Source organism: Falco biarmicus, chromosome 1, assembly GCF_023638135.1.
Source record: "Falco biarmicus isolate bFalBia1 chromosome 1, bFalBia1.pri, whole genome shotgun sequence".
NCBI lineage: Eukaryota > Metazoa > Chordata > Aves > Falconiformes > Falconidae > Falco > Falco biarmicus.
The window spans coordinates 26,617,282-26,631,421 of record NC_079288.1 but is presented as its reverse complement, the minus strand read 5'-3'; the positions used below and the strand labels follow the sequence as shown (position 1 = coordinate 26,631,421).

The 14,140-nt window shown below is 53.0% G+C and overlaps 1 protein-coding gene across 3 annotated transcripts in view; it reads left to right on the top strand.

Annotated features, from left to right (window-relative positions):
* Positions 1–14,140, top strand: part of RNF43 (ring finger protein 43) — a 59,855-nt gene that overhangs the window by 31,443 nt on the left and 14,272 nt on the right. For all 3 annotated transcript variants that reach the window (XR_008821323.1, XM_056335362.1, XM_056335356.1), the window contains one exon: positions 12,316–12,438. Coding sequence is in view for 2 of the 3 variants with exons in the window: in XM_056335362.1 (XP_056191337.1) it covers positions 12,316–12,438 (123 nt within the window). In the remaining variant the exon portion in view is untranslated. The remainder of the gene's footprint in view (positions 1–12,315; positions 12,439–14,140) is intronic.

Below are 14,140 nucleotides of genomic sequence, written 5' to 3'. Positions count from 1 at the left end.
CACTCCCTTGTCCCTATTTTAAAAAACTACATCTGAGCAATAAAACAATGGGAAGCTGGTATAGTACATGATTAAAAAGCAAGTAGTTTATTCACTGAGCTATTGGATCGTCACCCTTATGCCTGGGACCTGCTGACATATATCGTATTTCAAGCACACAATTGGCGCCGTGTGAAGGCATCGGCCCTTCTCTGGAGAGCATCCCTTGCAAACGCCATCTCTTTGTCTGTCCTTGGAAGAAGCACTTTTGCGTTTTTGTGCAGGACAAAATTACTCATTTTGGGAACACAGGAGCAAAGTTTTAACATACATTTTCATACTTCTATTATCTGGCCTTTTCTGCGAAGAGCTTTTGGGTGATGGCATACCAGCACAGGGGCAGCTTCCCGGTAGGCACGAGGTGCATTGCTCCACGCTGCTGGTGTAGCTGGTTGTTTGAAACCCTGGGCTGAACTGAAGCAGAGGTTTTATAACAGTGGTCTGCAGGTACCTTGAAACCATGGTAGCTCAGACTGCAGATGGTCTAGTGAACAATATTAAACAGCATTTTACAGCCTGAAGTTCGGTGGTAAGGGGGACCGATGGTCCGTGAGGCATGTTTCTACCTCAAATGGAGATTTAAAATTTTTTTTCTAGCTGTATTTAGGAAGTTGCCTCTGACAGAAACTTCCAAGAGCAATGCATGGCACAGAGATCAGCTGAACCTCTGCAGGTTTCTGCGGGTGCAGGACTGTCAGTAGGATGGAGCCGTCCTCTGCAGCTGCGGTATTTCCTGCCTCGGAAGCAGTTTGCTCTGTTGCCTCAGTGCTGCTTGAATGTGGCTCTGTGTTACTCAGCTGTAATTAGAGCAGCTTGCCAGTTCTTGATTTCATCCCTTCGTTTCAACAGGATTTCCAGACTTGGTGCAGTTTGCCCCAGAGAGCTGGGGCTTGTTTTCTAACCCGAATCTAGCCAGACCTTATACCTACACCTGCTACAAATAACAATGGAAGTGATTTTATCTAATCTCCCACCACCTGGTTTGTTCTTGTCCACACTCTTAGGCATGAGGGTATTGAAAATGCTTTTGGCAGCAGTAGCTTTAAGCTGTGTAACCACCAGCATTCACACAACCACCCAGGCTATGGGTAAAGGACAAGGCATGGACGGCCGCGACCTTGTGCGTGGAGGGGATCTGGCCAGACCGAGCTCATGGGCTGTGTGGTGTCCTCTGATGAAGCCTGGAAGCCAGCACAGGCAAAGCCCTAGATGATGTCCTGCAGGGGAGAGTCCACCCCGCATGGACCTAGGGGGTACAGGGGACTTTAGGAACCTCTGGGGTGTTCCCGTGTCTCTACGTGACTTGGCGCCCAGTCCCCAGGACACCTCGCCAGAGCAGATCTGTGACTTTCTAGCCTGGGTTTCATGATCGAGCGCCGAAGGCCCCTCCTCTACGCCAGCATTTCGGCGCTGTGCTTTGGAAGGACTCCAGGCCAGCAGTGAAGGGCTCTTTGATAATATCTGACGGGCGGGTAAGAATTTTGGGCAGCAGCCAAGGTACACATTGCCTGTAATCGTTAACTCGGTCTGTAAACAGTTCAAACGGCACTGAAGAGGCCGTCAGTTATTACATTAGAAAAAAGCCTTTCATCTCCCCGCGCAGAAGCCAGCCGTACAGTACCGGCCCCTGCTGAGCCGGCTGCAGCGCAGGTCTGCAGGCAGGGCAGGCAGTGCAGGCAGTGCTTGGTCATACAATGAGCACGGCGCTGAATGGCTGACCTTCAAACCTTCGGCGCTGAAGCAATAACTAAATCATTAGTTTCCTTTTGTTCTGCACCTGGCTGAGGCAGCGGAGCCCAGAGATATTCAAGGGGGAGGGGATTGGGCAATGCTCCCCCTGGGGCGCAGCCCCAGTTGGGAAGGCGCAGCAGGGCTGACTCCTCCACCCCATGCCCATCTGCTGCAGCTTTTACTTGGCGAGCACAGGTTCGTGTGCAGTTGTGGCAAATGCCTGTGTTTCACTCGTGACCAGGTAAGGCTTCCCTGGACCGTTGCTGGTTTCTCCAGAAAAGGCCACAATGGTGGTTCAGGTCCACATCAGGGCACTGCAGTCTCCAAGCAATGGTGGAGACAGCACTGCTGCTGAGCTTCATCTTTGGAAGAGTCCTAGAGGGTTCCCCAGTCGATGTCAACCCCGGGAGAGCCCTAAGGTCTCCTTAGAGGAGCAGTTCAGCCCTCCTGGAGATGCGTGATGGAAGGAATTATGAAGGAATTCAGAAGGAATTATGGCATAATCTGCCCCAAGGAGAATTTCCTTGTCAGTCTTTGCTCTTCTAGGTCTGTTATCTTCTTTCTAGAAGAGCAAGAATGTTCTTTGGCATCCACTTTCAAGGCTTTCGCTTTGAAACTCAGTGTAGAAACTTGCTGGTTGGGGAAAAGGTACCCCAGTCAGTGCAGTACAGGGACCTGGGTCTGGGTGGGTCTCTGTGTCTGGCCCATTGCTGCAGAGCTGCTTCTAGGGTCAGAGCTGCCTCCTGTCGAGGTGCTTGACACATCAGTTATAGGAGACCTCATATGTCTGTGCCACCCCTAAGCTGGTCCCAAGTGACAACACAGCTCTGTGCTTTGAGTGGCACGAACAATGCCACCGAGCTGCCGTCCTGCCTCACAGCGTGGGTTTTGCCAGTGCTTTGAGGTTTTGCTGAGAGGCAAGGGGGGTGTGAGTTCTGCGGAACAGTTGTAACCTCTAAACCACTGTCAGCATGGTGCAGAAGGTCATTGCGTAATAGGACCTTGAAGTATGGAGATTGCCAGTGGCATTGTCCCCCAGAGTGGGGACAAGTTGAGCCCTCTGAGGCGTATGAGGTGAGCAGGTCAGCATGGGTTGGATGCTGTTCGTTGGGTTTTGATTCCAGATGGCCTTGCGGTGTGCTTGGAGACAGCGTGAGCTGTTGTCCTGTGACTTGGCCAGCTAGCCTTTACTTTCGTTTAGTGGTGTGAGTCAGGGCTGACCGGAGAACCTCCCTTTGCCTTTCATACTCCAAAATGGATGTGTGGACCAGAGAGAGAGAGTTTAACCAGACACCGTGATGAAACTTTGCCAGAAATTCCTTTGTTGCCCCATACTATCATCCTGGTGGCTATGCTAGAAATGTCAACTTGCTTGTTGGACCTCTCAGTCCATAGGAGAGCAAACTTCAGCAGAGCTGTCAGTAGGACAGTGGGGTGTGTAGTGAGAGTTTTCTCCAACACCATGGCCACGCTTGTGCAATTAGACGGAAAAGATCCAGGCTTAGTGACTCACCTACACCATCTAATCCTGCACATGTGGTAATCAAATAAGCATCCCTCTTGGGGTTCAGCACTTCTTTTTGCTGCTCACCGGCTTTGTAATGAAAAGGATAAGGAGATGCAGTTATTGATTGGGGACTGGTTTGTTGTATCAAACCCTCAGGCACTGCTGACCCATGAGACGGGCCAAAGATAGTGAAGGTCATGAGGACATGTAAGGGAACAAGCATAGGAGTATTGCACTGGCATCTTGCTGCTACTTTGTCTCCTTGCCCACCTCTTGCCACTCCTTCAGGGGACTCGGATGGGTGTCTGAGCCATTCGCACGTTGAGGAAGGACCCGAGTCTCTCTGAGAATAATGCATTTGTTATCAGTGAATGTGCTTGTCTGTGTCTCACATGTGTATAAGGTGTGTTTGCTGTTATAACAGCTCTTAAAACTTTATGCAGGTAAATTAAAAAGCCCCATATCCTGATGGCTAAGCTTCATGCCCAGGAGTCATGGAAGCTGCAATTTTTCCTCAGGCCCCTTGAAACACTCTGCCATTCCCTTCCTTTTCCAACTAGCCATTTCCATCTTCTTCATGGTTAACAGCCGCTTCATTTCCCAGCCTCGTCCCTCCTTATTCTCCTATGTCCTTCCAGCAGCCTCCCACAGCACTTTTCAGCTCTGCTGTAGCTACCTGCTGGCCTCCTGGCAGCATCTCCCGTACCTTTGGTAGCGTTCCCTCATGCTGACTTCTGTGTCTGTGAGTAAAGTGACAGCTACACAGTGGAGTGATCTTGGTGTTAGAGGGGCTTCTGTTGAGCTGGTAGACCTGAAGTGTTAAGAAAAACCGGGAAGCGCCACTCTTACAGAAGAATAAAGCTGTTCGTGCAGCGTGAGCACTGGGGGAGCCAGGGGGAGGAGGATCTGGGGTGTCCCAGCAGGGCAGTGTAGCTGGCAGGAGCATTCCTGGGGCTTCCCCTGTGCCACAGGGGCACAGCACTGCCCCGCGTCACAGTCTGAGCCTGCTAAGGGCAATCAGTGCTTCAGTGACATGGGACATAACGGAGAAGACCGGGGAAGGGCATGTGCTGTGTTCCACCCCAGCCATGCAGCGGTCCCCCAACATCTCCCTGGTGCCAGCAGCTGTGACAGTGTCTGTGCTTGACACTTCAGGAAGATACACCATGCAGGTGCACATCTGGCTTTGCAAGCTGGTACATCTGCCCTGCTCCTTCCTGCAGCAACCCTGTTGCAGGTTCCCCCATCCATCTCCTGACAGACCCCGGCAGAGGATCTTGCCCAATAATTCTCACAGCAAGGTCAGTGTTAGCAGCAAAGACAGGGAGGGCAGTCGTAGGGCACTTCCCCTTGCGCTCTTGAAGCCTATGAAGGACAATAATTTATTTAGCTCAGAGCCTCACTGACAGACTTCCAGCAGGGAAGAGGGTGTATCGAGCCAGGCATGGATATCCACAAATATAGACATGTCCATATTCTGGCCTCACAAGCTCAGTGTCACTTGTCACTGTGACAGCGACAAGGCACACTGGGTGAAGCCAGCAGGTCCGTGGGGAGTGAGCATCTCTGAATGACAAGCAGGCATGGCACAGCGATGCCCAAGATGCTGCATACCCTCGAAAGGCTGCCATTCACCCTACCTTAGGCTCCTTGCTTATCCCCTTGCTACTGCCAAGCTCCTTTCTATTTTGTCATGTAGCTCACCTGCGAAAGGAGATTTTCCAGCAAGGCATGTCCATCCACTGCAGACTGCAGCACCGATGGCACGTGCAAAATGGTCCTGGCACGAGCTGCAGCAGTGCGGGGGCTTGCTGTCCTGAGCAGAATCCTTGCATGTTCCTCCTGGCCCTGCACGCTCGAGTATTCCCGCAAAGTCTTGCATGGGATTCAAGCTGCTGCCATGCCTGCAAGAGGGAGGGCAGGAGAGCTGGTGCTGGGTCACAGTCAGAAGTCACACAGCTGTCCCCCGTAGGTGAGGCAGCTGCTGGCTCCGCTAATGTTCTGCAGGAGCCCGCGGGGTGGAAGAAGCTCTCCCAGCTCTCAGGCACTGACCATGGATCTCAGCTTTATTCTAATATTTGGTTTCTAGCCCAAATAGCTGTGGCAAAAGTCTTCCAGCGGGGAGGTGAGCATGCAGCCCATGGTGCTGCCTGGCAAGTGCTCACACAGGGGCAGCAGACCTGGGGCAGAACTCCCATGTCTGCAGTGCCCCTGTGCAGCCCCAAAATGTGCAGGGACCAGGCAAGTACCAAGCGATGCTCCTCTGCAGCTCCCCGGCTGCTGGCAGGCTGCGCTCAGAGGTGGCCTGAGCTAGGGCTGGTGTCTGCATCTTTGCATTTAACAGCTCTTCATGGTCTTTTGTTCCATGAATTCTCTGTATTTTTAATGATTTTATGTAGCTCTAACATGTGCCATCTGTACTAAGCTGAAGAATTCTTGTTCCTTAATCTCTTCTTGTAAAAAAGTAGTGCCCTCTGTTTAAGATGGAGGGAGAAGGACTTCTTGTAATATTCAAGATGTTGACACACTGCAGCTTTGTCTGATAGATTTTATTTTTTTAATACATTTTTTACAGTAACGCCTAACAGTCTATTTGCCTTTTGACTGCTTTGGGTAATTCAACAGCAGTTTCCATAAAACTCCCTGCAAGAGCTCCAAGATCTTCCCTGTTCGTTAACAGCTAACCTAGAGCTCATTCCTGTGCCAAATAGCTAGGCATATTTTTTCCTGTTTGTATTTTTTAACATCTTTTATCAGTCCACCTCTCAGTAACACAAGATCCCTTTGCAGCCAGATTTGTATTTACCAGCTTGAACATTTATGTATTTTTAAAAACTCAGCTACTTCATTCCTCTCATTTTCCAAGTCCTTTGTGAATATTTGGACAACACTGTTTACTTCTGGTGCTGTCCTGTTAAGTTCACTCCGCTGTGAAGGCTAACCTGCTTTTTTCTCTTCTGAGTTCTGAGGATGGCCATGGGTAGTGCCTGCATGACTGTCATCTTCCGTAGCCTTGACCTTGTAGGAGAACAGAAGAGGGGATACCAGTGCACGGCATTAACTAAACTACCTTTATTCCCATGTGTGCAGACTGCTTTGAGGAACCACGTGGGCCTGCAAAGCATCACTCTGCTTTGCCAAAGGGCTGTTAGTTCTTCCCTTCTCTTCCTTATGCTGGTTTTTTACCAATTTTTTTTTGGCAGGGAAGTCAGGATTATTGATCTGCCATTGCCTGCATTGCTCTGAACTTCTTCAAATTCAGTTTGGTATTCACAACCTGCAATTCTTCTGGTATTGTGGTCAGTTTAGGGACGAGTTATATGTTGGTGTTAACGGTTCACCAGTTTAGTCCATGATATTTCTAGAGCCCTTTGGTGAACACTCTCTTGTCCTGTTCTCTTCCTCTCTTTTCCATGCCAACCTTACTGGTTGCTTATACGGCCACTTGAAATCAAACCAATCCTTTTGACTCATGCTCCATGAAGGAAGGGTGTGAAGTGCTCCAGGTCCCCTTACAGAGGAAACTGAGGCTGTCAGGGACTGTGCTTCTCTGAGTCCTTTTAATCCTTTTTCAGCCCTTGTCCCTAAAGACTCTTTTGCGAACTGAAAGGAGAACAGAAATGTTTAAATGGCTCTGGGGGGAAAAATCTACCACGGAAACCCTTTTCTGTGGGCACTGTTGATTCAGTGAGAATTAATAGCAAAACCAATTCAGATGAGGCGTCAGGAAATACTTCCTGGTGTGGGGGAGAAGGCAGCCCTGGAGTGGGTGAGGAGTCTCCCTTTTGGAGGTCTCCGAAACAGGTTGAGCAAGTGTCTCTGAGGAATGTCTGGCTGATCCTGCCTTCAGGCAGCAAAGCGGGCCTGATGACCTCTCTGCTGTGGTATAAATAAAGCCCCCAAGTGGGAATCGAGCACCTCTCTGTGTCTGCCTTTCCCCGAGACCTTCCCACCTGCCCTGCATCTCTGCAGGGGAGCTCCTGGCTGCTGCGTACAACCTGTGAGCAGTGCTGGCATGGTGGCAGGGACAGGTTGGTGTGAAGATAGTGGCCCTAGTGGGAATAAAGTGGGAGACATGGCAAAGATAAGTCAGAAAAGAGGAAATAAGTATTTCAGGAGAGATGGTGTGGATGGAAAAGGTAGGACAGAAGGAGATGCCATAGGGTAAGGAAAGGGGGGGAATGGTAGCAAGCACACAGGCATGTGGAGGAGCTTTGCATCCTGTTGAAGGAGTGACAGGAGGGGTGTGGTGACAGGGAGAGACAGAGTGACAAAGCCAGGGGGTTCGCAGGTCTGGGTGACGGTGTCTCTCAAGCAGGGCCTGGGCCAGGGCACAGGCAGAGCTGGCAACGCTGAATCACCCAAGACAGGAATCATCCAAACCCTGTCAGGGAACTAGCTAATCCCAGCCCCACCACTGGGATCCCAGCAGCACAGAACCAGGCAGGGACCATCCTGGGAGAAGGGTCCGGCCGAGCATTGATGTGACATTGAACAGGGAAGCCCCAGCTGGAGCAGCACTGCGGGATCCAGCGCAACACACCGGGACCCCCCAGGAGCAGGGAGTGCTGGTCCAGGACCCTGGTGGGACTTAAGTAGCATGCATGAGACGTCTTTACTTTTGGATATGAACATACCACCTGTCTCCAGTGCTTGGATCTCGCCTGTCCTTTGTCTACTAGGTCAAAGAGGCTTTCTGTAAGAAGAAATGGTGTCTTGGTTGTGGCAGTGCCAGAGGTACCCAGCCCAGCAGGGCAGGGGATGCTCTGCCTGCAGAAACCCTTCACTCATGCCATCAGTGAGCCCGTTTGCAGCCACTATGCACAGGTCCAGTTTCAGAGGGTGTGAGCAATCCTGACTCTGTAGCCAGGGCCACCTCTTGGGACATGAGTCCTCTGCACTGAGGAATCTCACAATATTTGGTTTACCACATCATCCTTAGATTACTTTTCGAGTCTGCTTGTGTCCTGTGAGCATGATGTGCAGCCATGATCACTTACTCATAATGCAAGGGTCAGGAGCAGTGAAAGTGCCAAGAGATGTGGTTGTAGGATGTTGACAGTAAGAGCCAAGTTTTGCTGCTGCTTGAGAAATTGCCTGTGTGGCACCGAATCGGAGGAGATGGTAGGAAAAGAGGGAAGAGGTGGTCTGGAGCAGAGATGAGTGGAGCGTGTCACTCGGGTGGATGACATGTCCATTCCTTGCAAGAAGAATCTTCCCAAGCTCCCCCCGGTCGTCTCGTGGTGAGTGCTGAGGAAGGCGCCTAGACTCTCAGCCTCCAAGGGTGGCTAGTGTCTGGTGAGGGGCTCATCACAGAATGGGGAGGGGGCCACTGGTCTGCCCCAGCTCCATGGGCAGCTGCCCATGCGAGGAAGGCTCTCAGCTGGCAGGGATCCGGCATGGCTGTTGCTGTCCCGGCACCCTCTCGGCTGCCTGCTGTGCCCTCTGTGGGTGCAGTTGCACCCTGGCAGGAATGCCTGAGGCAAAGGACCCTTGCTTGGCCTGGGGACGGTGGATGTCCCAGAGGGAAAGAGGAAAAGAACACAGTGCCCAGTCTTAACAGATCAGAGGGAAGGTTCTGGTACATTTATCAGCAGGTCTTCTCCAGGTTTACTGGCTGGGTCCCCCCTCATATGGTCCCCACACTTGTTTGTTGCTGCAGAAGCTTAGCTCATTGCTCTTATTCCCAGTGTTCACCATTAATGCTGTGATCAGGCCCAGCAATCCCCATCACAGAGAGGCCACTCCGTGCTCAGCACACAGGACTGTCCCTCGTAGAGGCCCCTGGAGCCTCACAGCACTTGAAGCCATTCCCACCCAGGGTTGGACACAGCTCCAAGCAGCGCCGGGAGGTGCAGCTTCTTCCCCAGCGCTGGCAACCTGGGCTCCTCTGGGCTCTGGGAGCAACCCAGTGAGGGCTCGATAACACCAGCGGGAGGGTTATCTCTGAAGTATTAGAAGTATCATGAGACATGCTCTTTGCATTTCCTGTTTTGTGTTTTTCTGTGATTATTAAAATGATACATTAACCAGAAGCTGGAGAACTCCCAGTCAAGCAAACAGTATAAAAATAATGGCATTGCTTGGTAAAGCCAGCAGGATCATGGGCACTTCAATGCCCTGCTGCTCTTGGTGGGGGCAGCGCCTGCTGTTGCTGGAGGGAAGCACGGGGTTTATTCGGGAGCCTTCCCTGAGTGCTCCCAAGTCGTAACAGATCGGATTGCTTCGCTGGAAACCTGAACTTGTAGAGTTTTATGGTGCTTGGCATGGTACATTTGCGATCTCTCTAGAGTCTTTAAGCCTGAAGTCTACATTACTTTGCTTTGAATATCAGGATGGGTTGATTAGAGATGAAGTCCCCAAGAGAAAGACGGATGAGGGGCTGCCCGCCAGAGGCCCGCTGCGGTTCACTGGCACTGAGCTGCCCTGCGTGGTGGAGGCGCAGCACCTTGTGCCTTGGCTCATACTCGTGGTGCCATCACTCAGACCTCTTGTCTTTGGGCTCCTGAAGGTTGGGTGAGAGGCTGGGGTTTGATTTCTTTATGCTCTTGTGACCGTAGGTGCTACCTACCTCAGAATCTAGGCAGCCTGCACCTGCACCTGTCTGTGGCTGTGCATTTGTTTTTTCTTCACCCTCACCATTTTAACTCGCTATCCCGGCTTTGCAAGACCTGTCCTTGCTTTGCAGCCCCGGACTGGGTGCCGCGGAAGGCCGCGCTGCGGCCGGGACTGGCGCCGCTTTGTGTCGCGCCGCAGGCAGCACAGAGCCCCGTGCCCGCGCTGGGCTGGTGCCCTGCTGGCTGCGCCCCCGGAGCCCCGCTGCCCGCGGGGGGGGCGGCTGGGGGCTGGGGGGCTCTGCCGGGCTCCAGCTGGGGGAGCAGCGGCCCGGAGCGGGTCCCCGCTGCCCTCGGCGGGCTCAGCCCCACGCCCGGCCCGGGGGGGCCGTGGCCGGCCGAGAGCCCCCACCAAGCGGCGGCAGCTCCTGCTGCAGCCCCGGGGGCGCTGCCGGGGCTGCCGGGCGCAGACGCATCGCTCGGCCCCGCCGGGCTCGGAGCCGGGGCGCAGAGGCAGGGCAGGGATGCTCCGAGCAGCCGGTGCTGGGACCCCTGCGGCAGCCAGAGCCCCTGCTCCCCTGCCCGGAGGGGCAGCGAGGATCCCGGTGAGTGGAGGTGCCGCTTGTCGCCTCCGGCCTCTGAAGGCTTCCGCACAGCTGAGACACGGGCATGGTGCGGCTCCTCCTGAAGGACGCGGCTCAAACCAGCCCGGGTGAGTCGCACCCCCTTGTCCCTGCAACCCGCTCGGACGTTGAAAGGCGACATCGCCATGTCTGAAGTCAGGTGACATGAGCCCCGTGCCCCCTCTGCCCGCAGCTGGATTTCTGCAGCAAGCAGCTGCCGTGGGGGACACACCACCAGGCTGTTCTCCAGCCTGCCCCGTTCCCCAGCGCCCACCAGCCGAGGGGTGAGCCCGCCGTGCTGGGTGCCCGGGCCAGTGCTGTGCCACACGGCAGCTGGGGATGGGGGCAGCGCTGCCTCGCAGCCCTGGGGCAGCACGGCCGAGCTGGATGGAGGGCGATGAGTGTCCTTGGGCTGCTCTGACAGTTCCTCCCCTGTTTTGAAATCTGCCAAGACAACAGCCATTTTTGCATAGCACTGGGATGTTGTTGCAGGATTACCTGCAGGGCAGGCAGCCCTTCTGGGCATGCTGCTGGGTGGACACCAGATTGAAAGCCTGCCCTAATCCTCCTGTTTTATAATGCTGGGCTTCCTTGCTTTTTTCCCACACTTCCACACACCAATGCAGTGAAAAAAGCTGTTCAGCAACCTTGGTATTCACCAGCTTTTCTGTACCAGAACCTGTGCGCTTCATACACCACAGTGTAGTCACAGAGGAGGAAGCCAGATGGCTTTTTTAGGAAGAGCTTGGGGGGGGGGGAGGGGACTCACACAAGGCGATGGGGCTCCCAAGAGGGAGCCAACAGCTGAATTGCAGTTTTCTTCAACATCCTGCCATCCAGCACAAGACCGTTGCACCTCCACCGCTAGACTGAAAAATCAGAGGCATTTGCACACTTTCCAGGCAGGGATGGGAGCAGTGCTCAGTGGGTGTCACCGTGATGGTGAATGCAGAGCCATGGGCAGCAGGCACTGCCCATCCAAGCTCTGCCCCAGCTGCAGGACAGGCTCACCTCCAGTGGACTTGACCACCAAACCCCAGAACCAAGTGCCATTGACAGGGGTGAGCCCCACAGCTCGTGTTCCTGTAACATGGTGGGGCACCCTGTATCCTCTTCTGTCAGATGCTTGGCAGAGGTGTATACCCAGACCCAGTGTCCTGACCCGGTCCCGGCTCAGCTCCTCACTGCAGCAATTTGGCTGAAGCTGCTGAACATTTTTCCAGGACTCACGAGGGGTGTGGTTACTGGGATCTTTTCTTCTCCCTTCTCATTCCTGGTACTACTCTACCTGCTTTCAGGTTTTTCACTCCTTCCTTTGGCTTCTTCTCTGCAAATTTATCATAAAGTTGTTGAGTTTGCTGGCTGAGAAACATGAAGTGCTGAATCCTTGAGGGCACCAGAAGTTTGCTTTTGCTGTGGTCCCTTTGCCTTGCCCGGAGCACTGGCAGGGAGCTGGCTGCAGGCAGAGTCCTGTGGCCTGAGGGCACTGGCAGTGCTTGCAGCACCAAGACCTGTGCTGTTGGGATGCTCTGTCCCAGAAGGCAAGGGCAGTGGTCTCGTGGGCTGCTGTGGCTTTGAATATCTGTGGCGAGGACAAAGCCAGTCCTGAGTGAAGCTTGGGATAGAAACTCCACCTTTCTCTGGGACGTTTTCCTGGTGAACCAAAACTTCTGCAATGGCTTGCTTTTTGTGGTGTTCAAAGCCTCGCTGACTCTCAGACAGGGCCATGGGACCTGGCAGTGGTGGTGATGCCCCCTGCAGGGGTGTCCTACACCCTCTGGGCAGGTCCTTTGCGGTGGGCTTGAGCCAGCCTTTGCAGTGCTGAGCTCCAAGTGAGTTTCCTTTTGCTTTTGTCCTGCAGTCCCACCCACTGTCCCTGTGCAACACCAGTGAGGATGAACACACTGAGTCGGGATTCATCACCATTGTCAAGCTTGAACAACCGGATCGGGATCCCAACCCCTGCCTGTCTCTGGCTAACAAGGTACGTGCACAAATGCCCCAGATGGCACCGACCTGGGAAGTGAAACCTGTTGGTGCAGGAAGGAGTAAGGGCAGGACAGAGCAGGGTCCTTGGCAGAAGGGGTCTTTGGGAAAGACACTGTGCCAGCCATCCCCAATACCCATCCCTCCTCATCTTTTGGACTGCCTGGCTTTGTAAAAGTTGTTGAGTTCTCTGTAACCTGACTGCTCTGGGGTGCTCGGACCTTTCCCCAGCATCCCGTATGCTTTACTGCCCGGCAGCCATGTGCCCCTCCTGTTTTGCAGCCTCCTGTTGCTTGCTGGCCTGTCGGGGGGAATTGTGTTTCTCTGTGTCCTCTGTCCTGTGGGAAAACATGGACACAGAAAACATCTTCTGTGATGCTCTCTTGAAAAATAATACTGTAATACTTCACAGGATGAGGCATGTGGAGAATCAGAGCTGAGCAATTGAAACGAACACAAACCAGATGAACTAGCGGTGGGACATGACTTGTTAACAGCATGGGCCACCATTCATCCTACAAAGGGATGGGAGATCTCAGAGGTCTTCAGACGAGATCTCCTGTGAAAGAGGTAGCTGAGGTCACTGGTACAATTCTTCGGTAATAAGGAAGTCAGGTAGGGACGAGGGTCATTTTAAGCCTTAAAATCTTTGTGTCTCTGATAAAGTTGTATGGATAAGGCTAACATTAGCTTTTTCTTCAGTGGTTCACTGTATCCTTTTATTCTGTCTGTACTAAATGCTGTCTTATTTTCCACAAGCACTGTACAAACATGAAAAAAACCTTGTTTAGCTCTTCTTGGCTTTATCAGGATTGCATTCAGGTGATATTGCTGTTGTCTGCTTTCTGCTGGGAGTGACGCGCTGGGCATGGGGACAGGGTCCTTTTCTGTCCTCTCTGCAGCAAAGCTGAAGAGGGCAGGCAAAAGTTGTACCAAGCAGTTGTTCCTGCACAGTCATTTCTTTTGCAGAGGCTGTGGCAACAAAAGCAAGGAAAGGGATGTAATGCTGTGATGGATTTCTCACCTCGGGGCTTCTCTCCAGAGCTGCGTGGGCAGCCAGGCAGCGATGCCTATCCCTTTCTGGACCAGGGTGGAAGCTTAAGTTTGGTTTGCTGCTGCTGTGAGGCTGATGCCAGCTGTTAGCACAAGCCAGCATGCTGGAGTTATCGACCGGCTATCAGTTACCCCACATCTGGAAAATGGCCAGGTCCCACCTGTGGGTGTCAGTGATGCTCGAGGATGGTGGGATAAAGGGAGAACCTAAGGGCTTCCAGTGCAGCTTGTGACAGACATGAGAGTAGGTGCCTCAGGGAGCACAGCTGGGTATTCCAACCCTCCCATGTCCATCCAGATATGACCATTGTGTTACAGTGGTCCTAGGCTGCTGCATCTCACAGGGAAGGATGCTAGGGGTGGGGGCAGCAATGGCTGGTTTGGTCAGTGCAGCTACTGTGAAGGCTCTTGAACAGCAAGCAGGAAGGAGCAACTTCAAAGACTCATTTTCCACTTAAGAACCTAAAAGATTTAAAAACTGTTTTGCTGGTTTTGTCCTTAATCTTTGAGTCTCTGATCACAGGACTGGAAGTACCAGTGTGTTACTGGGTCCAGGGACTGGCTGAGGAAGGTCTGCACAGGCAGGACAAGACGTGGTGCATTGCTGCACTGTGGTTCAGCCTCACTAGCCTGGATTCGTCCTCCAG